This window comes from Caretta caretta, chromosome 24 (assembly GCF_965140235.1).
Source record: "Caretta caretta isolate rCarCar2 chromosome 24, rCarCar1.hap1, whole genome shotgun sequence".
In the NCBI taxonomy this organism is placed as follows: Eukaryota; Metazoa; Chordata; order Testudines; family Cheloniidae; genus Caretta; species Caretta caretta.
Window position 1 is genome coordinate 9,928,409 of NC_134229.1, and position 25,029 is coordinate 9,953,437.

Sequence of the window (25,029 nt, forward strand, 5' to 3'; positions counted from 1 at the left end):
AGGGCAAAAGGTAAAATAGTTTGTACTTTGGGGAAGTTTTAACCTAAGCTGGTAAGAATAAGCTTAGGGGGTTTTCATGCAGGTCCCCACATCTGTACCCTAGAGTTCAGAGTGGGGAAGGAACCTTGACACTGGCATTCAAAGGGGCCCAAGAACTTTAGGTGCCCAAATTTCCACCAGCCCCTTCACAAATCCCAGCCTAGCCGTGGTGTGGCACTAGCTGGCACAGCACAGCTGCTTTGGATTGGGCTTCTTGGCCTGCTGGAATGGTGCCGGCCGCCCCAGGTGGAAATCCTACCTGAGCTACCCCAGAGGCACCCGGCGGAGCTCTAACGCTGCTGTGGAGGTTGTGAACGCTCATTGTGCTTCTCGAGCTCTCTGATGTGAGGGGTCAGCAATTTGTTTTCCCAATGTGCACTCAGACCGGCAGCTGATGGCTCGCGGACCGGCACTGGTCCGCGGACCGCCACTTTGAGTAGCACTGGTTTAGAGAACCTGCCTTCTGGATCGCAGATGGACACACGTCTCCCTTTTGTCTGGGCACTTCGACTTCCCTTGCGATCATCCGTTCCCTCTAGCCCTCGCCTCGGGCGACAGCTTAGAGGTCACATTGTCCAAGTTCTGTGGTTCAGAGGACACTCTTCCACGGCCTCTAGGCCCTCGCCTGCTCAGCGTCACTTGCAAGAGCCTGCTGCAGTCCGGAGAGTTCTGATCCCAGGCTGTCCACTGAGCGAGCAGAGTGGTTTCACTGTGAAATCGGCTAATCAACTCCAGAGTCCTGCTGCGGAACCAGATGAAAGGAAAGTGGATTCGGCTCAGATTCCTTCCTCCCACAAGCCAACCTTAGCACGAAAGTGACACGAGGCCAGTGGGTGGGCGGGCAGGTGGAGAGCCTTGATCTCTGCTTGATCCGTCAGCCATGGAATTGTTCTTGGGTTCTCCACTGGGCTGTGATCCCAAACACCTGGGAGTCACATGCTTGGGGGCTGCCTTCGCAGCTGTTCAAGGCTCCCTGCGTCATTTTGCTGTTTACGGGGACGTTGATCTCCAAGCCCCGTTCCCTCAAAAAAACCCACCCTCTCTCCTGACACCCTTAGGAGTCCGTCTGGATCTACATCGGGTAAAGTTCATCCTGAGTATGTTCTAGCTACACTGCCTCCATGTGGTCTGCCCCAGCAGATTGCTGTCTCCTCTTATAGACTGGAAGCACCTTGCAGCCTGGATTTCCATGGTTTGTGTGCAACACGCAGCACAACAGGGGCCCTGATCTCACTCAGGGTCTGTGCAAAATGGGGGACCCCAATCTTGGTCATGGTCTGTCCTGCACCTGGCACAATGGGGGCCCTGATCTTGCACAAGGTCTGTGCAGCACCTGGCACAATGGGGCCCTGATCTTGGTTGGGGGTCTGTGCAGGGCCAGAACAATTGGGCCCTGGTCTCAGGCAGGAGCCTCTACTGCAAAACAGCCGGTTACTGACTATGATAAATTCCACTTCTGCTTAACCAGGCGCACAAAGGGGCAACTTCCACTCTGCTGAAATCAGATGAGGCCAAGCTGAGCTGTACCCATGATGTGTCTGACTCATGACCCTTTTCTGTGCAGGGGCAGGAGGTCCCTGGGTTCACAAGGCACTGGGCTGAGAACCAGCAGCTCATTTCAAGTGATCTGGTCAGCTGCCATCGGGTGGGAACAGCTCTCTGTTCCTAACAGCCTGAGCTGCATTTGCTCCAGCAGCTGGGCTGTGGGACACAACTGTCGGCACTTCAGATAACCCATATGATGGATTTGACACTTGGGATGTGAGGAGGGGCTATGGGTGGTGTGACTCAGGATGCCCACCCGGTATAATCATGCCAAGCTGGACTCACTTGCCAACTTGCATGCCAGGAGAGGCAAGGAGGTGAATGGGCTGTGTGATATGGAGAGAAAGAAGAGAAACTTACATTGCACAGTGGAGATTGCTGATCTGTGAGAAACGGAGAACAACATCCTGCAGGTGAGATAGATCTAATCTAATCTATCTATCTATCCCCATACACTCTATCTATCTATCTATCTATCTATCTATCTATCTATACCCATGCAAATGTTAGGAACCATTAGGAAAGGGATACATAAGAACGGCCACACTGGGTCAGAGCAAAGATCCATCCAGCCCAGTATCCTGTCTTCCAACAGTGGCCAGTGCCAGGTGCCCCAGAGGGAATGGACAGAACAAGTAATCCATCCCCTGTTGCCCATTCCCAGCTTCTGGCAAACAAAAGCTAGATAATAAGACAGAAAATATCATATTACCTTTATATAAATCCATCGTACACCCACATCTTGAATACTGTGTGGTGATCTGGTTGTCCCATCTCAAAAAAGATATATTGGAATTGGAATACGTACAGAAAAGGTAAAAAAAAAATATTAGGGGTATAGAACAGCTTCTGTATGAGAAGAGGTTAAAAGTATGGGGACTTTTCAGCTTGGAAAAGTGACAACTAAGGGGCGATGTGATAGAGGTTTATATAATCTTGACTGGTGTGGAGAAAGTGAATAAGGAAGGGTTATTTACTCCTTCTCATAGCACAAGAACAGGGGTCACTCAATGAAATTAACAGGCAGCAGGTTTAAAACAAACAAAAGAAAGGCATTTTTCACACAATGCACAGTCAACCTGTGGAACTCCTTGCCCCGGGACGTTGTGAAGGCCAAAACTATAACAGCGTTCAAAAAAGAACTCGATACGTTTCTGGATGATAGGTCCAGGATGGACAGGGATGCAACCCCATCCTCCCTAACCTCTGTTTGCCAGAAGCTGGGAGTGGACAAGGGGGGATGGTTCGCTCAATGATTGCCTGATCTGTTCATTCCTTCTGGCATTGCCATTGTCAGAAGACACGATACTGGGCTTGATGGACCATTGGTCTGACCCAGTATGGCTGTTCTTATGTTCTTATATTCTTAAATCTATCTATCATCACTGCAGTATCTCAGTGCGTCCCCAGGAAGTCGATATCCATCAGGAATCCCAATGCATTTTCTGTGATGCTTGCTTTATTCTGGCATGATTTTTATTTAAAAAATACAAAAGCATTCTTGACTTATTTTTCGAGAGAAATCCTCAAACCAACTCGTCCTCCCCTGTCCCCCTGCCCAGTGGGCAAGACCAGCTGTCCCACAGGAACGCAGCCAGTAGTTGTAGCCTTGTTGGTTCTCCAGAAATGCAAACAGATTAGCCTGTGGCTTCATGCTCTCAGCTTCCCTTTGCTTTCTTTAAATGTTGACACTGAGTTTAGCTTGTTCCTAGCGGCATTTTCAGGTTGGGTCACGGGGGCAGCTCCAGGTCGGCATCTGCCTTTTCATGGAGGGGAGAACCTTTTTTGCATTGGTTTACCTGTTGCTGGATTTGAACCAGGTGTTCGCCATGGATTAGCGTAATTGAATATTTGCTATGGAGGCTTGGCACTATTCGATTTTCATTTTTTGGCCATTTCTGTGGATAATATTGATGGTTATTTTAAAGCAATTTTTAGGTTTATTGATTTAGATGGTCACAGTTGCAGGAAACTGCAGTGATTTGAAGTCGCAGGGTCCTCGCCTCAGCACCTCCGTGCTCCCAAAATGAACACGTTATAGGGAGCATGGGCGGAGGCCAGCTCCCCCCCGCATCTAAACAGGCCCTGCTCCAACTCTGGTAATGCCAGCAAACATCGTGATTTACATGAACGTGGCCAATACATTCTCAAGCAGTATTTTTCTTATTTTGCTTTGCTGTTAATATCGGTGAAAATGTTTTTGCAGTGGTTTGTGAGTATCTGGTGAAATCAGCATTTGCTGACATTTACTGATAACAGTAAAAACTTTCCAAGCCTACTCATATGATCTGTAACCTATTCAGAGAGGATGAAAATCACTGATAAGCTATTGAGACAGATGCCAGCTGGATGGAATTTCTCTATGTAGCCATGCTGGAAACTCGCTTATCTCGCTTTGCCAGGTAGGAAGGAAGCAAGGAGAATTTGCCCCCAGTCAGCCTCTGCTGCGTTGAGAGGGGAGGGAAGTTGGTAGGGGCCGGAGAGGAATCACTGCCCTATTGGAGAGTGTGGTGGGAGGGAGTGAATGATGGTGGGCGGTATGGAAAAAACTCCCACTGCTATTTCCAGATTCTTCTTAGGATCCAGATATGTCCTTCCCCGGGCTGCATCTGAGCTTTGCAGCTGTCCCTGGTCTCTGATCTTGGAGGGAGGGGCTCACCCATTGAGACCAGGACTGCTCCCTGGTGTAGTTTGCTTGGGGTTTTGCGGGCTCAGCCAGGTTCCCCTCCTGTTTGCATGTAGTGACCCCTTCTGCCTTTCTTTTCCCTCTCTCAGGTCAGGGGGAGCAGAGCTGCCATAACAGCCGGTGGAGATGGGGTGTGATCTGTTGCACCTGGGTTTCCTCATCACAGTTCTCCAGCAGCTAGGTAAATACTGGGAGTGTCACCGCACGGCTGTTCTGTCTGTGTGGGATTGGGATGGGGGTCTCAAATGGGTTGGGGTCCTTCTCTAGAGCCCAGCACGCAGGGACCTCAGAGTGCTCTGCAGACAGTAGTTAACAACGCCTCTATTCTATTCTATTCTATTCTATTCTATTCTATTCAGGTTCGTGCCCATCACCATGGTACCTGATCAACTCACAACCTCCCTGGGAGGCAGCTTAATATTAGAGTTGGTTGACATTTTGAAACAGAATTTTTCTGCTGTTGTCCAAAACCAGCCCGGTCACGTTCTTCTCTACCAGACCTGGCCTAGTCACAGAGCTCACTTACCCACCCCAGCTGTGCTCGTCAGCATAAGATCTTTTAATGCTCTGCCAGGTATGGCTGGGGCTAGTTGAAATAAGGTGTTTTACACACTGCGCCACCTAATGGCTGAACACTACAATACGGTTTAACGTTCCATTACGTCTCCCCCTTCTAAGTTCTACATTCCCATCATTTACCATAGTTTCCCGGCCACGCTCTCTTTGAAGTTCAGTACGGATCAGGCCGTTGAGTGTCTCTGAATCGTGCTGGTTTCCTAATTACAGAACCTGAACATGGAACAACTTGGTCATCTGGCTGTCCGTTAGTTACGACTGGCTCTGGTCGGTTTGGAATCCTTGAGCCTTCTTCGTGTTCTGCATCTGCCACCTGTAGAGTTTACTCTGTTGATTGTTCCTGCTGAGGAACAAAGTGTGGGTGTTGATGGTTTCTGCTGAACTCTCCACCGTCCATCTTGATCACATATGATCTAGGCACAGAATTCTTTTTCTTTAGGACAGCTGGCGTTGTGCATCCTTTTTCTCCATCCGATTTGGCATGAATATGGTCACCAGGTTCTAGACCTGGCAGTTCTCTAACTGAGCGAGGTCTGTTGTATACGTGTTCCTAAGCTCTCTTAGCGTTTTTTATCTGGTTTGAGACAAGGAACGTGGGCCCTGGTCATTGCAGATCCCCTTGTGCCTTTCCTCCAGGCCAGGCTCTTCACGTCAGTGCCCTGATTCCCAGCTCAGCCTCCTTCCCCCACCCCCATCTCCATTTGGACCCAGGTTTCTTCTACACTTCGTTTTGCTCGGTGGTGTTGTGCACAGATGAGCAGCGATCATCTCCCACCCAGGGGTGGCTGCCTGTCTGGGGTGGTTGGAGTGACTCTCAGGCTGGGTGCATGGTTGGTAAAGCACGGAGGGCTCCTTCGGGTGAAATGGGAGTGCTTCAGTAAGCTCTGTTCTGCTTGCATTGTTCCATTAAATCCTCTGGCCGTTAATTCAATCCCTTCATGTGTGTCTTCTCCATGGAGTTATTTGATGAGGGGAGAGGGGCACAGCCCTGGGCTTCCTGGGATGTTGCAGTTCTGGTGCCATGGGGGTGGTGGTGACAAGGCCGTAGGACAGGCTCAGTAGTAGCCAGAGGCCCAGGTCAGGATCAGCTTCAGGTGGGTACCGACAGCGTTAGACATGGCTCCTGCTCGCCAGGGTTGTGACTTTGCTCTGCTGTTCCCTAGCCTGCCCGGCTGAGCCATGTGGGAACACCTCCCACACCCAGCTGCAGGCCCAGGTCGGGGAGAACATCTCCATGAGTTGCCCCTTCTCAGTCTACGATCCCAGAAAGGTCTCAACGGTCATGTGGAACTATCGGAGCCAGACCAATGAAACCAACCTCTACATGAGCAGCAATGGGAGCGAGAATTGCTCGCACTACAGGCCACGCTTCGAGGGCAGGACGTGGGTTAACGCCACAGGGCTGGCCCATGGCGACGCCACCCTGCACCTTGCTGGAGTCACAGCGTCCGACCAAGGGAACTTCTCCTGCTATGTGGGCCTGGGCTACGACTGCGTGTCTGTGGAGGTGCAGCTCTGGGTCAGCGGTAAGTAGGAGGGAGGGGCGAGGAGGCCACGTGTTGGGCGCAGAGGCCTCCGGGCCACCTCGGCTTTCGGATTCAGCCTTGGGGAGAAGAGAATGAGAATCTGAGAGCTGAGTGTCCGTTTGGGCTCATCCCCACCCCCAGTGGGCGCCATGCGGCCTGACTGAACCTGGCAGCATGTGTGTAGCAGGGAGCCAGGCCCTTTCTATGTACAAACACGGCCCCTGCTTCCCACAGTATCTGAGTTGCTCCCCATCCTTAATCCCAGCCCCCTTGTGAGGGTGGGCCGGGCTGTCTCCCCCATTGCACAGCTGGGAAACTGAGGCACAGAGCTACGCAAGGGATGTCTGCATTGCATGCAGTGTGCGGGATTGCAGCCCCTGGAGAGATCCCCGCACTAGAGGGGAAGCCATGGCAGCCAGGGCTGTATAAGCTGGGACCCTGCAGGTCAACTTGGGTGGTGAGCCCATGCTGCCAGGACGTGAACTAGCTAGAGTCAGCTCCCTTGGGTGTGTCAACGTGTGCTGCAGTTCTGCCCCCTGATGGCAGGACAGCCCTACCCTAGGGGGTCTGTGGCAGAACAGGGAATTGAACCTTGATCTCCCAAGTCTCTGGCTAGTGTCCGAACAGTGGGGCACCCTGCCTCTCGTCCTGCTCGTGGTGGGTCCGTGGCCGCACGGGCCCCATGCTATGACATGGCACCGACGCACCATGATGCCCGGTTGACGCGCGGGCTGATGACATGCCAATAGTGTGACATCCCATCAGACAAATCCCCAGGGCCTGGCGAGGGGCAGCTCTGTGCGATGCCAGCGCAACATGGCATGGCAGTGCAGATACAGAGCCCCCAGATGCAATGACTTGGGTAGGAGGCAAAGTCCCAGAGGCCACCACCCTGTGCAAACAGCCCTCTGCATGTGCCTGCAGAATGTCTGCCAGGGGCTCTGGCAGTGAAGCCCCAGCGGCTGAAGAGCAAGCTGGCTGGCATAAGACGTCTGCTAAACAGGAGCTTTGCTGGCGTAGATTCTGGGTTTGGGGACTCCCCATGAGCCAGCAGACCAGTTTGCTCCCCACCAATCTGGGAAGCCTCGAGTGGATCAAACCTTTTCCTTCTTCTTTGCAGAACATCATCAAGAGTCTAGGTTGGAACTAAACTGCGGGCTCGCTGCCATCTGCTTCTCTGGCCTGGTGCTTTCCCTTGCCGCAGCAGTTACCCTGTGCGTGTGAGCGTAGGGACGGGGGCTAGGCCCCAACTGGGGCATGGCTGTGAAACACTCGGAAGCCTCCGTGTGATCAAAGGGGACAGCCACCTCCTTGAACACGCCAGCCTCTCTCACATCTCAGCGCTGCAGATGGCATGGGGCCCTCCAAGACAGGCTGGTACATGAAACATACACAGCTGGGACACTGAACGCTTGTCTACACTGAAACTCTACCCTGGCGCCGCTATGCTTCAGTGTAGACACCACCTGTGCCGACGGGAGGGGTTGTCCCATCGCTGCGGATAATCCACCTTCCCGAGTGATGGTAGCCAGGTTGATGGAAGAAGTCTCCTGTTGGCCTAGTGCTGTCTACACGGGGAGTTAGGTTGGCTTAACTGTGCCGCTCAGCGCTGTGGATTTTTCACATAGCTGGGCAACGTAATTATGCCAACCTAAATTTCTTTTTTAGACCAGGCCTTAGGGTCCTGCATTGCTCCTAGCAAGGCACAGAGGAAGCCAGCTTACCAGTGTCCAGTATTTCCCGGCATGAAGGATTTTTTTGCAAATGACTCTGTGCCTCAATGAGTTTATTATAATGCAAAACTGGACAAGCGGCATTGAGGGTCACGTTGCCCCGAAGAACTCGGAGGGTGGCGGTTCTCTTCCAGCTTCTCTTCCAGCCAGAAACTGAGTGCTTGTCCCACGGGACCATTTCTTCCTTGTAAACACAGAGCGAACTCGAATCCCACAGTATTCCCACAAGCCCCGTCTCCAAATCCAAGCCATTAAAGGGCATGCCCCGAGATTTACTGGTCCCTTGCCACTCATTTATTCTCTCTCAGACAGACTTCTTCACTCAGCTGGCTTTATCAGAGAGTGCCCTTCTGTGATAAATGAAGCTCCCTTTTATGGACACTCAGCCAGCCAGTAGCTATAAAATCCCTCTTAGGAGCTGTTCTCTAATTGCTCTACCTCTAAAGGGTTAAAAAGTCTCAGTGCGTAGGCAAAAGGAAGTGAGTGGGCACCTGTCCAAAAGAGCCAATGGGAAGGCTAGAACTTTTGAAAATTGAAACAAGGCTCCCCTTTTGTCTGTCTGTGGTTGTTCCCTGGGGAGAGGTGGACAGGGCAGAGCTGTGCTGTAAGAGCTTGGGCCAGGTATGAAAAAAACCATCAGTATCATACCTAGAAATTACTCATTTAAAAACCTCAGGTATGTAAGTAGACCAGGAAATGTCCAGGAAGACGCGATTAGGTTTATCCCTTTTATTTCGTTATGGCTTGTGGATTCCTCTGTGCTAACCCCAGGTGCTTTTTGTTTTGCTTGTAACCTTTCAGCTGGACCTCAAGAGAGCTATTCTTGAGGTCAATCCTTCTAGGGTTGTTGTTTTTTAATCTAGCAAATGCCTGAGTTCCCAGATGTATTTTGTTTCTTTTTTTTTTATTAATAAAATTTACCTTTTTTAAGAACAGAATTGAATTTTTTGTGTCCTAAGAGGTTTGTGCCCATGTTGTTTAAATTAGCAGGTGGCAACAGCTGATTTCCCCCCCTTTTTTTTTCTTTCTCAGCTTTTCCCCGGAGGGGGCGTGAAAGGGCTTGAGGGTACCCCACAGGAAGGAACACCCAAGTGAGCCTTCCTGGGCTCTCAAAGGGGTTCTGCACTTGGGGAGCGGCAGCATCTACCCATCCAAGGTCAGAGAGAAGATGTAACCTTGGGAGTTTAACGCTTGGAGTGGCCAGTATTAATTTTTAGAGTCCTTGCAGCCCCCACCTTCTGCACTCGCAGTGCCAGAGTGGGGAATCAGCCTTGACACCCTCCATCCAGCTCACCCCCCGCAGGACCTTCTGGAGTTTGGAAATGTGCTGTCTGCACGTTGCGTGCTGAGAGTGTGCCAGGGACGGGGGTTTGTGCCAAGGCAGCGGCTCGTCTGTAGTTACCAGGCGTTCCGATGGGCGAGGGGGAAACCTGGGATATTCCAGCTGTCCCCAGAGACGTTCTTGGGACAGCGGGACGTTGCATGATGAAGCAGGCCGGGTTGTCTCTTTGCTGCTCTTGGGAGCTGCTGTCCGTGCCACAGGAACACTAACCTGCGAATTCCTCTGCTTTCTGTGCTGTGGATCCGTACAGTGGGGGACCGTCCGCTTCCTCTCTGCTCCATGCCAGGGGGGTGAGATAGAGGGATCTAAAAGGATTCACTAGCTCTCCACTGCCCCCCACTCTGATACTGAGGGGGAGATGTAATGGGGGAAACTCAGTCTCCCTGGCTTTTGCTCTATCTACCAGCGGGATCCCAAGAACCCACTCATTCTGGCTGTCTCCTATATCCTGGGATCTAAAGGGACCAGCTCAGCCTGTCTGCTCGGTCCCACGAGGGGATGGACGGCAGGGTTGAAATGATTGACTTGGTCCCACTGCCATAATACCCCAGAAGTGAGGAGCCATGTGCTGAGATCGGAGCGTCACCCCCTGCGGTCTGTAGTTGAGAACGACACCAGACAGACAAACTGAGACAGTCGGAGCAGGAAACCTCATGAAAGAACCGGCCAAACCAGGAATGGTTCAGCCTCTTGGCAACAGCATCAGGGTGAGGGGGACACATGCCAGCTCCACCCCACCCCCTGCCATGTGCGCTCCCTGGGTGGGCAGAGGCCCTCATCATGGTGTGGTGCCCAGGCAGGCTGAAAGTTTCTTTGTGTTTACAAAATGGAAATGTCACCCCCAGATTTCCATTTTTGTCAAAAATATTGTCAAAAATAAAAAAAGGATTTTTTGGGGGACAAAAGTGGAAAAAATGTCTTGTTTTAATAGAATTCCTTTGGGGGTGGGGGCAGGAAATAAATCAATTTCCCAACTAGTTCTATGTCACGCCTGGCGTTTGTGTGTAGATGTGTGTGTATGCACATTGGTGTATGTGCATGTAAGTGCATGTTGCAAAAAAAGCGAACATCATTCTGGGCTGTATTAGCAGGAGCGTTGTAAGCCAGACACAAGGAGCAATTCTTCCGCTCTACTCCGTGCTGATTAGGCCTCAACTGGAGTATTGTGTCCAGTTCTGGGTGCCACATTTCTGGAAGGATGTGGACAAATTGGAAAGAGTCCAGAGAAAAGCGCCAACAATGATGAAAGGTCTAGAAAACATGACCTAGGAGGGAAGAATGAAAAAACTGGATTTGTTTAGTTTGGAAAAGAGAAGACTGAGAGGGGACATGAGAGGAGTTTTCAAAAGCATAAAGGGTTGTTACAGGGAGGAGGGAGGAAAATTGTTTTTCTTAACCTCTGAGGCTAGGACAAAAAGCAATGGGCTTAAATTGCTGCAAGGGAGGTTTAGGTTGGACATTATGAAAAACTTCCTACCTGTCAGGCTGGTTAAGCACTGGAATAAATTGGCCAGGCAGGTTGTGGAATCTCCATCACTGGAGATTTTTAAGAGCAGGTTAGACAATCACCTGTGAGGAATAGTCTAGATCATACTTAGTCCTGCCATGAGTGCAGGACACTGGACTAGATGACCTCTCGAGGTCCCTTCCAGTCCTATGATTGTATATGCATATGTCACGGAGTCCCTGGGCAATGCTCTGGAACTGCTCCCTACATAGCCAGTCAGGACTCTGGGGAAGTCTCCTTTCTGTGAGCTGTGAAAGTAGAATGAATTATATTGAAATTATAATTCATTAAAGAAATGCTACTTGAAGGGTTTGTTGAAATATAGTTGTCAGGAAGAGAAACGTTAAGGAGTGTGAGACAATGGGTCCTGAAACTAATTAACTTAGAGCTCCTACTGAGCTAGGAGATTGGTAAACGTTAGTATGCAAATAAGATATGTATGTATATTTGTCAGTTTCTGCTTTCTTTTGTCTCTTATGTTAAATTGGCTTTGGCTTAGCTGTATAAATAAGTTATCTTGAGCCTCAGAGGGGGGCTCACATCTGGGTGCATTAGCAAAGCGCTTTGCTAATAAACAGAGTGGTATGACAAATTATGTGAGTCCTGAATCTGACTTTGACAGAGCAGACTGTCTTCAGGACACACAGCTCACACAGCTTCCACCTTCCTGGGTCTGACCTCGGAGCATTCAGCATCCTCTGCCCCTCCGTGCACTTCCCCCAGCGAGTCTGCCCAGGCGGGCTCCTGGGGAAGCCAGAGGGTCCTGCACCCCAACTTCGCAGTGAGACGTGACTCTCAGCCAGCCAGTAAAACAGAAAGTTTATTAGACAACAGGGACATGGTCTAAAACAGAGTTTGCAGGTGCAGAGAACAGGACCCCTCAGCTGGGTCCATTTTGGGGGGCAGCGAGCCAGACAACCACGTCTGCACTTCACTCCATGAGCCAGCCAGCCCCAAACTGAAAAGCCCTCCAGCCCCTCCTCCTCTGGGCTTTGTTCCTTTCCCAGGCCAGGAGGTCACCTGATCCCTTTGTTCTCCAACACTTTAGCTCTCACCTTGCAGGGCGGAAGGGCCCAGGCCATCAGTTGCCAGGAAACAGGGTGCTGGCCATTCTCTGTGTCCAGACCCCTGCACACACCTGCCCTCTAGGGCTCTGCAATGATCATACACCCTTACCCCACCACCTAGATACTTAAGAACTGCATAGGGGAAACTGAGGCACCCCCACACTATTCAGAGGAAACGTTAAGAACAGTCCCACTTCATCACAGCATATACATGTGGATGTGTGTGCGTATGGATGTGTGTGAGTGTATATGCAGGTGTATGTGTGTGTTGTTATGTGGGTGTGTGTAGTTCTGTGTGTAGACGTGTGCACATTGTTAGAATATAGATATTCAGGTCTGCCTGTAAAGCCTATACTTTAAGAACTTGTATGTTTTTATCACTTAACTAGTTACAGGCATATAAAACAAAGAATCAAAATCACAGTCCACTTGTGTACGGGCCTTCTCTCACTAGGCTAGTCTGAGGCCTTGTTCTTAGGCTAAGGCCTTTGGCTAAGCAGCAGAGGCAGCCATGAGCTGGGAAGCGAACGGTCACGTCCTCACATCCCAAACCAGTCACACTGAAATAAGGTGGTACTAGGCTGTTAGGAAGACGATCCTGTCCTGATAGTGCCCATCACCACCAGATAAAGAAACAGGTCTTAAGATAGTTAAAGAAAACTTAGTTTGATAGCATCCTGTCTGGCAAGAAATCACTTCTCAATAGTTGTGGTTGTGAAACCCTCATTTCTGTATGTTTTATCCTTATGGCCCCCACATTTCTATTGTCAATCTGTCTGGTTCTCTAATTGTTTCTGTCTGCCATATAATTAATTTGGCTAGGTGTAAGTTATTTAGGATAGTGGGATATAATTGGTTAGAGAATTATGTTACAATATAATAGGATTAGTTAGTTGAATTTCAGTGAAATAATTGGTTAAGGTATAGCTGAGAATATTACTGTACAAACTGGGGTCAAACAGGAAGAAGAAGGGAAATAGGTAAATTCTTTGCGGCGTTGGAGCTGGGAAGGGAACACTGGGGAACAGGCTCTATCCCCATATAGAGATAAGCCCGACTGGTGTGAATATGCTTGCTGGGAATAGGAATATGCTTGCTGGGAAACTAACCCCAATAAACATCACATTGTCTGCACTTCGGACTTCTGGTCTTTTGCTGCTTGCTGTCTGCGTGACAAGAAGCGGGGAAGTGGTAGGGTTGAGGGAAAGCCCTCTGACACACGTATGTGTGTTTGCATGTGTGCACACGTGTGGATGTGTGTGCGTATGTGTGTCTGTGAGTGTATATGCATGTGTATACGTGTGTTCTTGTGTGGGTGTGTAGGTCTATGTGTGTGATTCTATGTGTGCACATGTGTGTGGGTGTGTGTGTATACGCATGTGTTGTTAGGTGGGTGGGTGTAGTTGTGTGTGTGTATGTGAGCACACACACGTGAATGTATGTGCATGCGTATATGTGTTTGTGTTGGTAGAATTCAGATTCATCTATCTATCTATCCCCATGCAAATGTTAGGAACCATTAGGAAAGGGATGCATAAGAACGGCCATCCTGGGTTAGACCAAAGGTCCATCTAGCCCAGTATCCTGTCTTCCGACAGTGACCAATGCCAGGTGCCCCAGAGGGAATGGACAGAGCAGGCAATCATAGAATCATAGAATAACAGAGTTGGAAGGGACCTCTGGAGGTCATCTAGTCCAACCCCCTGCCCAGAGCAGGACCAATCCCAACTAAATCATCCCAGCCAGGGCTTTGTCAAGCCTGACCTTAAAAACTTCTAAGGAAGGGGATTCCACCACCTCCCTAGGTAACGCATTCCAGTGCTTCACCACCCTCCTAGTGAAAAAGTTTTTCCTAATATCCAACCTAAATCTCCCCCACTGCAACTTGAGACCATTACTCCTTGTCCTGTCATCTGCTATCACTGAGAATAGTCTAGATCCATCCTCTTTGGATCCACCTTTCAGGTAGTTAAAAGCAGCTATCAAACCCCCCCTCATTCTTCTCTTCCATAGACTAAACAATCCCAGTTCCCTCAGCCTCTCCTCATAAGTCATGTGTTCCAGACCCCTAATCGTTTTTGTTGCCCTTCGCTGGACTCTCTCCAATTTCTCCACATCCTTCTTGTAGAGTGGGGCCCAAAACTGGACACAGTACTCCAGATGAGGCCTCACCAGCGTCGAATAGAGGGGAACGATCACGTCCCTCGATCTGCTGGCAATGCCCCTACTTATACAGCCCAAAATGCCATTGGCCTTCTTGGCAACAAGGGCACACTGTTGACTCATATCCAGCTTCTCATCCACTGTCACCCCTAGGTCCTTCTCTGCAGAACTGCTGCCGAGCCATTCGGTCCCTAGTCTGTAGCGGTGCATTGGATTCTTCCGTCCTAAGTGCAGGACTCTGCACTTGTCCTTGTTGAACCTCATCAGATTTCTTTTGGCCCAATCCTCCAATCTGTCTAGGTCCCTCTGTATCCTACCCCTACCCTCCAGCATATCTACCACTCCTCCCAGTTTAGTGTCATCTGCAAACTTGCTGAGGGTGCAATCCACACCATCCTCCAGATCATTAATGAAGATATTGAACAAAACCGGCCCCAGGACCGACCCTTGGGGCACTCCACTAGATACCAGCTGCCAACTAGACTTGGAGCCTTTGATCACTACCTGTTGAGCCCGACAATCTAGCCAACTTTCTACCCACCTTGTAGTGCATCCATCCCGCCCATACTTCTTTAACTTGCTGACAAGAATACTGTGGGAGACCGTGTCAAAAGCTTTGCTAAAGTCGAGGAATAACACGTCCACTGCTTTCCCTTCATCCACAGAACCAGTTATCTCATCATAGAAGGCAATTAGATTAGTTAGGCATGACTTTCCCTTGGTGAATCCATGCTGATTGTTCCTGATCACTTTCCTCTCGTCTAAGTGCTTCAGAAGTGAGTCCTTGAGGACATGCTCCATGATTTTTCCAGGGACTGAGGTGAGGCTGACCGGCCTGTAGTTCCCAGGATCCTCCTTCTTCCCTTTTTGAAAGATGGGCACTACATTAGCCTTTTTCCAGTCATCCGGGTCTTCCCCCGATTGCCATGAGTTTTCAAAGATAATGGCCAATGGCTCTGCAATCACATCCGCCAACTCCTTTAGCACTCTCGGATGCAACGCATCCGGCCCCATAGACTTGTGCACGTCCAGTTTTTCTAAATAGTCCCGAACCACTTCTTCCTCCACAGAGGGCTGGCCACCTCCTCCCCATGCTGTGCTGCCCAGTGCAGTAGTCTGGGAGCTGACCTTGTTCGTGAAGACAGAGGCAAAAAAAGCATTGAGTACATTAGCTTTTTCCACATCCTCTGTCACTAGGTTGCCTCCCTCATTCAGTAAGGGGCCCACACTTTCCTTGACTTTCTTCTTATTGCCAACATACCTGAAGAAACCCTTCTTGTTACTCTTAACATCCCTCGCTAGCTGCAACTCCAGGTGTGATTTAGCCTTCCTGATTTCATTCTTACGTGCCCGAGCAATATTTATATACTCATCCCTGGTCATTTGTCCAATCTTCCACTTCTTGTAAGCCTCTTTTTTGTGTTTAAGATCAGCAAGGATTTCACTGTTAAGCCAAGCTGGTCACCTGCCATATTTACTATTCTTTCTACACATCGGGATGGGTCGTCCCTGTAACCTCAATAAGGATTCTTTAAAATACAGCCAGCTCTCCTGGACTCCTTTCCCCCTCATGTTATTCTCCCAGGGGATCCTGCCCATCAGTTCCTGAGGGAGTCAAAGTCTGCTTTTCTGAAGTCCAGGGTCCATATTCTGCTGCTTTCCTTTCTTCCTTGTGTCAGGATCCTGAACTCGACCATCTCATGGTCACTGCCTCCCAGGTTCCCATCCACTTTTGCTTCCCCTACTAATTCTTCCCGGTTTGTGAGCAGCAGGTCAAGAAGAGCTCTGCCCTGAGTTGGTTCCTCCAGCACTTGCTCCAGGAAATTGTCCCCTACACTTTCCAAAAACTTCCTGGATTGTCTGTGCACCACTGTATTGCTCTCCCAGCAGATATCAGGATGATTGAAGTCGCCCATGAGAACCAGGGCCTGCGATCTAGTAGCTTCCGTGAGTTGCCGGAAGAAAGCCTTGTCCACCTCATCCCCCTGGTCCGGTGGTCTATAGCAGACTCCCACCACGACATCACCCTTACTGCTCACACTTCTAAACTTAATCCAGAGACTCTCAGGTTTTTCTGCAGTTTCATACTTGAGCTCTGAGCAGTGATACTGCTCCCTTACATACAGTGCAACTCCCCCACCTTTTCTGGCCTCCCTGTCCTTCCTGAACAGTTTATATCCATCCATGACAGTACTCCAGTCATGTGAGTTATCCCACCAAGTCTCTGTTATTCCGATCACATCATAATTCCCTGACTGTGCCAGGACCTCCAATTCTCCCTGCTTGTTTCCCAGGCTTTGTGCATTTGTATATAGGCACTTGAGATAACCTGCTGATCGCCCCTCATTCTCAGTATGAGGCAGGAGCCCTCCCCTCTCACACGCTCCTGCTCGTGCTTCCTCCCGGTATCCCGCTTCCCCACTTACCTCAGGGCTTTGGTCTCCTTCCCCTGGTGAACCTAGTTTAAAGCCCTCCTCACTAGGTTAGCCAGCCTGCTCGCAAAGATGCTCTTCCCTCTCTTCGTTAAGTGGAGCCCGTCTCTGCCTAGCACTCCTCCTTCTTGGAACACCATCCCATGGTCGAAGAATCCAAAGCCTTCTCTCCGACACCACCTGCGTAGCCATTCGTTGACTTCCACCATTCGACGGTTTCTACCCAGGCCTTTTCCTTCCACGGGGAGGATGGATGAGAACACCACTTGCACCTCAAACTCCTTTATCCTCCTTCCCAGAGCCACATAGTCTGCAGTGATCCGCTCAAGGTCATTCTTGGCAGTATCATTGGTGCATCAAGTGATCCATCCCCTGTCACCCATCAAGTGATCCATCCCCTATCAAGTGATCCATCCATCCCTTGTCAAGTGATCCATCCCCATCAAGTGATCCATCCCCTGTCACCCATTCCCAGCTTCTGGCTGGGTAAGTGGGGTCTGTGACCAGGCCAGGTCTGGTAGAGAAGAACGTGACCGGGCTGTTTTTGGACAACAGCAAAAAAATTCTGTTTCAAAATGTCAACCAACTCTAATATTAAGCTGCTTCCCAGGGAGGTTGTGAGTTGATCAGGTACCACGGTGATGGGCACCGCATACGGACCTGAATAGAATAGAATAGAACAGAGGCATTGTTAACTACTATCTGCAGAGCACTCTGAGATCCCTGCGTGCTGGGTCTAGAGAAGGCCCCAGGCCCACATGGGACCTCCATCCTGATCCCACACAGACAGAACAGCCGTGTGGTGACACTCCCAGTATTTACCTAGCTGCTGCACAACTGTGACGAGGAATCCCAGGGGCAGCAGAACGCACCCCATCTCCACCGGCTGTTATGGCAGCTCTGCTCCCCCTGACCTGAGAGAGGGAAAAGAAAGGCAGAAGGGGTCACTACATGCAAACAGGAGGGGAACCTGGCTGAGCCAGCAAAACCCCAAGCAAACTGCACCAGGGAACAGTCCTAGTCTGGAGGGATGAGCCCCTCCCTCCAAGATCAGAGACCAGGGACAGCTGCAAAGCTCAGACGCAGCCCGGGGAAGGACATATCTGGATCCTTAGAAGAATCTGGAAATAGCAGTGGGAGTTTTCCCCATACTGCCCATCATCATTCACTCCCTCCCACATTCTCCAATAGGGCAGTGATTCCTCTCTGGCCCCTACCACCTTCCCTCCCCTCTCAATGCAGCAGAGGCTGACTGGGGGCAAATTCTCCTTGCTTCCTTCCTACCTGGCAAAGTGAGATGGTTTGTTACCATAAGCAGTGTTTTCCCCAGGAATTGAAAGGTGTGTGTGTGTGTGTGTTCGAATTTACATGGGGGGGGGGGGTGTCAGGGCTGATGAGGGGTGAGACTGTGAGGGTGGGCTGTATGGCACCATAGTAAAAACTGAAAAATGTTTCATGACTATTTTATTAGATTTTAAAATCGTTACACAAATTAAAGTTGGCTACTCAAGCCTTCTATGAAGCACGACGTCTACATCCTTCTTGTTTTCTTGTTATAATTTTGCACAGCTCTGTTAATGAACTTCTTGAATGCAATGCATCTTTGGTGGCTTCCCGTGTGTCCGGTCCTTCCATTCCTTCAGCTGATATGCTCATTACTTCATTTACGTGATCAGGCAGAAGACAAGTTCTTTCAGAACACAAAATTCTATTCAATGATGAAAAAGAACGCTCGACTGTAGCTGTTGTGATTGGGAGTAGCAAGAGATGAATTCCTACTTCTTTCAGCCCAGGAAACATAACATAAAGATCAGGTCGAGCCACTAGTGATGATAAAAAAGAAGTTGAAGTCAAATCTTCATTCATTGTATGATATTCCACACTGTGTTCAAATTCTCTGTTCTGTCCTGAGCACATGGCAGCCCCATTGCTGGTCATGCCTCACTCCACTCAACAGTCAGTGTTTTATAGGACAGGAATCTGTAAAAGCTACCTAGAGGTTGAGTAGAATCTAGAAGTCACTGTTGTAGATTTTTAAGAATCAAGTCTGTGTACTTTTTCAGTTGTCTTAACAAACACTTCTTGTCCTCTTCACTTAAGGATTCAATATAAATGCCTTCATTAGTCAACTTCTGGAATGAAGTCTTTGCTTCTTCCAGTAGTTTTTCAATGGACAGCTCTCTGATTGATCCAAATGTAGCTTCTATTGCTGGACAATGATCTACTACTGTTGTAGCAGATGCCTGGATGGCATTGTTTAATGACCCAAGTGGTTTCGACAGTAGACTTACGAGAGAGAGAATGGCAATAGTCTTCTCTGAACATCGTAGCAAAAGTACCGGTAGTCCACCAGCCTCACTACTTGGATACACCCCATCTTGGTAGATACTTTCCAAAGTCAGTAATAACAGCTGGAGTAATTTTAAGACAACAGCCAAGGATCACTCATGAGAAAGCCAGCAGGTTTTCCCAGGTTGGACTAATCTGAACTCCAGTCCCAGTGTATTTTCCAAGATATTCAGTCTTTTTGGACTCTTGCTGAAAAAAGAATATAATGAAGACATTACATTTATAGCTTTTAAAATGTCTTTTGAAGAGTCTGCAGCTCGTACTAGCACTAGTTGGAGTAGATGGCCTCTGCAGTGTGTATAGGAGAGAATAGGGTTACACTTTTCTCTGAGCAAAGCTTGTACTCCACCATGTCTTCCACAGAAGTTTGCAGCTCCATCAAATGCAAAAGCAGCCATCTGTTTGGAGTCCAGCTGACAAGCACTTAACTCTTCTAAGATGTGGGCTGTCACAGACACAGCCAATGTGTCTTCTGTAACTCGAACATCTAGAAATGCATCTACCGCCCTACCCCTGACATCAAGATAACGTACACAATGACTTAATACTTGATGACCATTTGCATCGGTGCATTCATCAGCCATGTATGCAAATTTTTGAATGTGGTGAGAGAGTTCTTCACTTTTTCAGCTGTTGAGTCTTTCACTGTTGCACCGCAGGCTTCTAGCCCGTCTGTTGAGTTTCTTGCAGAAAGATAGTGAGCATTTGCTGGTCTTGTTTGGAACCAGTGTTCAACTTCCGGATGAACAAGTGACCATGCACTTAACATTGGCCTCCAGTTTGCAGTGTGTGGCATCTCTTGCCTAAATAGAAAGTAGGATGCCACGGCCATGTTTGTTCGCATGAACTGTATTGTGTCTCCAGCATTCTTAACAGCCTCATTCAGTACTTCTAAAATTGGCTTTGAAAGGGGGCTTATAAGGCTTTCTGCATGTTGATGCACTCCAGAGGCGTGGTGCTTTGCAGCCTTTTCACGTAGTTTGTCAGGATTGGCTTTGCTGATCTGTCTGACAAACCAAGCTCCTCCACTTTTACCAATTATAGCATTGGAAAGCTTTCCTTCTTCGTAAGCTTTTTGGCAAGAGGTGCACCAGTAGCCATCTTTTGTAACTTCAATAAATGGGAACACTTTGACCAACAAACATTGGGAACTGCCTTTAGGTTTTGGAGACCCCGTTTCTTCAGTAGGTAGCTGTATTTGTGCTTTGGGCTGGTAGGATGTAGATACGCCTCTTGAACCTTCAGACGACATGTTGATATAGTCTTGGTTCTTGATGTGGTCTTCACCTTGGTTAGTTTTTGAGGCCTTTAAGTGGAAAAATTGTTGCATTGTTTTTTGTCTTTTCATTTTTACTTTGACCTGCAACATATAAAAGAGATATGAATAAATTAAATGTTTTTTTAGGATAATGCAAAATACACCAAAACACATGACAGTTCTAGATTTCTAAAATAAATATAATTTTTTTTTAAAATTTATTTAATTTAAATTGACTTTTGAAAAGTAAGCCATCATGGGATAAGAGGGAAGTCCTCTCATGGATCAGTAACTGGTTAAAAGATGGGAAACAAAGGGTAGGAATAAATTATCAGTTTTCAGAATGGAGAGAGATAAATAGTAGTATCCCTGAGGGGTCGGTACTGGGATCAGTCCTATTCAACATAGTCATAAATGAGTTGGAAAAAGGGGTTAACACTGAGGTGGCAAAATTTGTAGATGATACAAAACTATTCAAGATAGTTAAGTCCAAAGCAGACTGCGAAGAGCTACAAAGGGATCTCACAAAACTGGGTGATTGGGCAACAAAATGGCAGATGAAATTCAATGTTGATAAACGCAAAGTCATGCACATTGGAAAACATAATCTCAACTCTACATACAAAATGATGGGGTCTAAATTAGCTGTTACCACTCAAGAAAGAGATGTTAAAGTCATGGTGGATAGTTCTCTGAAAATATCCACTCAATGTGCAGAGGCAGTCAACAAAGCAAACAATGTTGGGAATCATTAAGAAAGGGATAGATTATAAGACAGAAAATATCATATTGCCTCTATATAAATCCATGTACGAGCACACCTTGAATACTGTGTGCAGATCTGGTCATCCCATCCCAAAAAAAATATATTGGAATTGGAAAAGATACAGAGATGGGTATGAAACAAGAGGAGAGATTAAAATCCTGGAAATTTTCAGCTTAGAAAAGAGACAACTAAGGGGGGATAAGATAGAGGTCTATAAAATCTTGTCTGTGAAGAAAGTGAATAAGGAAATGTTATTTAATCTTTCACACAACACAATAACTAGCAGTCACCCAAAGAAATTAATAGGCAGGAGGTTTTAAAAAAGCAAAAGGAAATACTTCTTCACACAACATAAAGTCAACCCGTGGAACTCTTTGCCAGGGGATGCTGTGAAGACCAAAACTATAACAGGATTAAAAAAAGAACTAGATAAATTCCTGGAGAATAGGTCCATCAGTGGCTATTAGCCAGGATGGGGAGGGATGCAACACCATGCTCTGAGTGTCCCTAGCCTGTTTGCCAGAAGCTGGGAATGGGCAACAGGGGATGGATCACTTGATGATTACCTGTTCTGTCCATTCCCTCTGAAGCACCTGGCCTTGACCACTATTGGAAGACAGGATACTGGGCTAGATGGACCATTGGTCTGACCCAGTATGGCCGTTCTTATGTAAAAATTAATTATAATAATAAAAATGTTTAGTACAGAAACTCCCCAACATAATGACCTCTCAAGATAGCAACAATGTGAGATAACAGCCTTGGCAAATAATGCATTTTAAAAATCTTGGCCTACGAGGAAACATATTTCTATAAGTTTCCATTCCCAGTCACAAATCTAGCATTCTGGAGCAAAGTCACTAAAATATAGTTCAACAAACAAATGTTGATTTAATGTGCCCCTCACTTTTTCCTCCACCGCACCTCACTCACCAGTGTTGTCCTGGGTCAGTGGAGACTCAGAGTTCAGAGGTGTTTTCACATGTGTTCACCTCCCAGGTGGGGGGCAAGAAGGCACCTTGCTCGTTCCTCCAGCTGCTCACTGTTCGCTCTGGCCATGGCCACTGTTGTTCGTTGTGCCACCGTTCACTCCATCACTCTGTTGCCAATGGCCCTGCACTGTCACCTTCTGCTGCCACCTGCCACTGTGACCTCTGCGAGTTGGTCTCTTGAGGTTCCACCCAGCTCTCAGTGAATTCAGCTGAGCTCTCAGTGGGGGAAGCTCTCTGCTAGAGCAGACTGGGCCATCTCTTCCACAGAAACACTGTCCCACAGCAGGTCTAAGCACTTAGACCTGATTCTCAGTGATTTCAGCTGTAGTGATCACTTAACGGAACAAAAGACTCTCTATGGAGCCTAATCAGCTCTGTCTTTAAACAGTGGAGGGGGGAAGATCAAACAGTACTTGTGACTCAGGCAGACCATCAAGCAAAACACCTGTCCCCACCCTCTCTCTTGATGCCCTCAATTGGCAGAGGTTAAGTACAGTTCTAATGCCCTTTACTCAGACAATAAGAATAACAACATTTCATTCCTGCTCTCCACCTCCCACACCCCCACATTCAAGTGCTCTTTTTGGCTGTCTTCACGAACAAGATCAGCTCCCAGACTCCTGCACTGGGCAGCACAGCATGGGGAGGAGGTAACCAGCCCTCTGTGAAGAAAGAAGTGGTTCAGAACTATTTAGAAAAGCTGGATGTGCACAAGTCCATGGGGCCAGAAGCGCTGCATCCGAGAATGCTAAAGGAGTTGGCGATGTGATTGTAGAGCCATTGGCCATTATCTTTGAAAACTCATGGTGATCGGGGGAGGTCCCCGACAACTGGAAAAAGGCTAATGTAGTGCCCATCTTTAAAAAAGGAAAGAAGGAGGATCCTGGGAACTACAGGCTGGTCAGCCTCACCTCAGTCCCTGGAAAAATCATGGAGAGGTCCTCAAGGAATCAATTCTGAAGCACTTAGAGGAGAGGAAAGTGATCAGGAACAGTCAGCATGGATTGGGCAAGTCATGCGTGACTAACCTAATTGCCTTCTATGATGAGATGTGGATGAGGGGAAAGCAGTGGATGAGTTATTCCTTGACTTTAGCAAAGCTTTTGATACTGTCTCCCACAGTATTCTTGTCAGCAAGTTAAAGAAGTATGGGCTGGATGAATGGACTATAAGGTAGATAGAGAGCTGGCTAGATTGTCGGGCTCAACGGGTAGTGATCAATGACTCCATGTCTAGTTGTCTGCCGGTATCAAGCGGAGTGTCCTAAGGGTCGGTCCTGGGGCCGGTTTTGTTCAATATCTTCATTAACGACCAGGAGAATGGCGTGGATTGCACCCTCAGCAAGTTTGCAGATGACACTAAACTGGGAGGGGTGGTGGATACGCTGGAAGGTAGGGATAGGGTACAAAGGGGTCTAGACAAATTAGAGAATTGGGCCAAAAGAAATCTGATGAGGTTCAACAAGGACAAGTGCAGAGTCCTGCACTTAGGATGGAAGAATCCCATGCACCGCTACAGACTAGGGACCGAATGGCTAGGCAGCAGTTCTGCAGAAAAGGACCTAGGGGTTACAGTGGATGAGAAGCTGGATATGAGTCAACAGTGTGCCCTTGTTGCCAAGAAGGCTAACGGCATTTTGGGCTGTATAAGTAGGGGCATTGCCAGCAGATTGAGGACGTGATCGTTCCCCTCTATTCGACATTGGTGAGGCCTCATCTGGAGTACTGTGTCCAGTTATGGGCCCCACACTACAAGAAGGATGTGGAAAAATTGGAAAGAGTCCAGTGGATGGCAACAAAAATGATTAGGGGCCTGGAACACATGAATTATGAGTAGAGGCTGAGGGAATGGGTTGTTTAGTCTGCAGAAGAGAAGAATGAGGGGGGATTTGATAGCGTCTTTCAACTACCTGAAAGGGGGTTCCAAAGAGGATGGATCTAGACTGTTCTCAGTGGTAGCAGACAACAGAACACAGAGTAATGGTCTCAAGTTACAGTGCGGGAGGTTTAGGTTGAATATTAGGAAAAACTTTTTCACTAGGAGGGTGGTGAAGCACTGGAATGGGTTACCTAGGGAGGTGGTGGAATCTCCTTCCTTAGAGATTTTTAAGGTCAGGCTTGACAAAGCCCTGGCTGGGATGATTTAGTTGGGGATTGGTCCTGCTTTGAGCAGGTGGTTGGACTAGATGACCTCCTGAGGTCCCTTCCAACCCTGATAGTCTATGATTCTATGATTTGTAACTAAACCCCAGTCAAAATCTATCACTTGGGCAACACAGCTCTGTTTGCTGGATACCTAGGAAGATTAGTTTTCAGAGTAGCAGCCATGTTAGTCTGTATCCGCAAAAAGAAAAGAGACAAATTTGTTAGTCTCTAAGGTGCCACATGTCCTCCTTTTCTTTTTCTAGGTAGATTAGGTGTGAATATAAATACAATCTGGTCCTGAAGCCTTTCCCCCCAGCCCCCAGCTCATCACTGGTTGTCAGGGAGAGCTCATTTAGACTTTGCTTACAAATCATAATTTGAAATCATTAGGTTGGCCAAGATCACCAAAATGAATGCACTGACATTATCATAAAAAACAACAGCTGTGTAAGAAAGCTAGTCTATGTTCATACTTTTCAAATCTATTATACTTTTTCAGATACACGTATTTTATCATACACTGTATATGCTTTTAAAGTGCGTATTAACGTTTCAATTTCAATTCAAATTTCCAAACAATCACTAAATTGGCAACACTGCATGTAACTAGTTCACAAAACTGGGGGGTGTTGAGGAAATTCAGGGGGGCGTGTAGGGAAGTCCCTGACCATAAGGAAGTTCCTAGCATGGCTACACAGAGAAATTCCATCCAGCTGGCATCTGTCTCAATTTTTATCCTGTCTGAACAGGTTACAGATCATATGAGTAGGCTTGGAAAGTTTTTATTGTTATCAGTAAATGTCAGTAAATGCTGTTTTCACCGGATACTCACAAACCAATGCAAAAACATTTCCAGTGATAAATCACCGACATTGACAGAGAGGCAAAGTAAGAAAAATGCTGC

At 48.0% G+C, this 25,029-nt stretch overlaps 1 protein-coding gene and 1 long non-coding RNA gene across 2 annotated transcripts in view; one reads left to right on the forward strand and one right to left on the reverse strand.

Annotated features, from left to right (window-relative positions):
- Nucleotides 1-25,029, reverse strand: part of LOC142069942 (uncharacterized) — a 250,602-nt gene that overhangs the window by 5,441 nt on the left and 220,132 nt on the right. The gene's annotated exons all lie outside the window — the stretch shown is intronic.
- On the forward strand, nucleotides 1,660-9,048 carry LOC142069996 (coxsackievirus and adenovirus receptor homolog). The gene is made up of 4 exons (XM_075122876.1): nucleotides 1,660-1,997; nucleotides 4,360-4,451; nucleotides 6,010-6,372; nucleotides 7,493-9,048. Exons 2-4 carry the CDS (start codon nucleotides 4,397-4,399, stop codon nucleotides 7,594-7,596), a joined length of 522 nt encoding a protein of 173 aa, XP_074978977.1. The 5' UTR covers nucleotides 1,660-1,997; nucleotides 4,360-4,396; the 3' UTR covers nucleotides 7,597-9,048.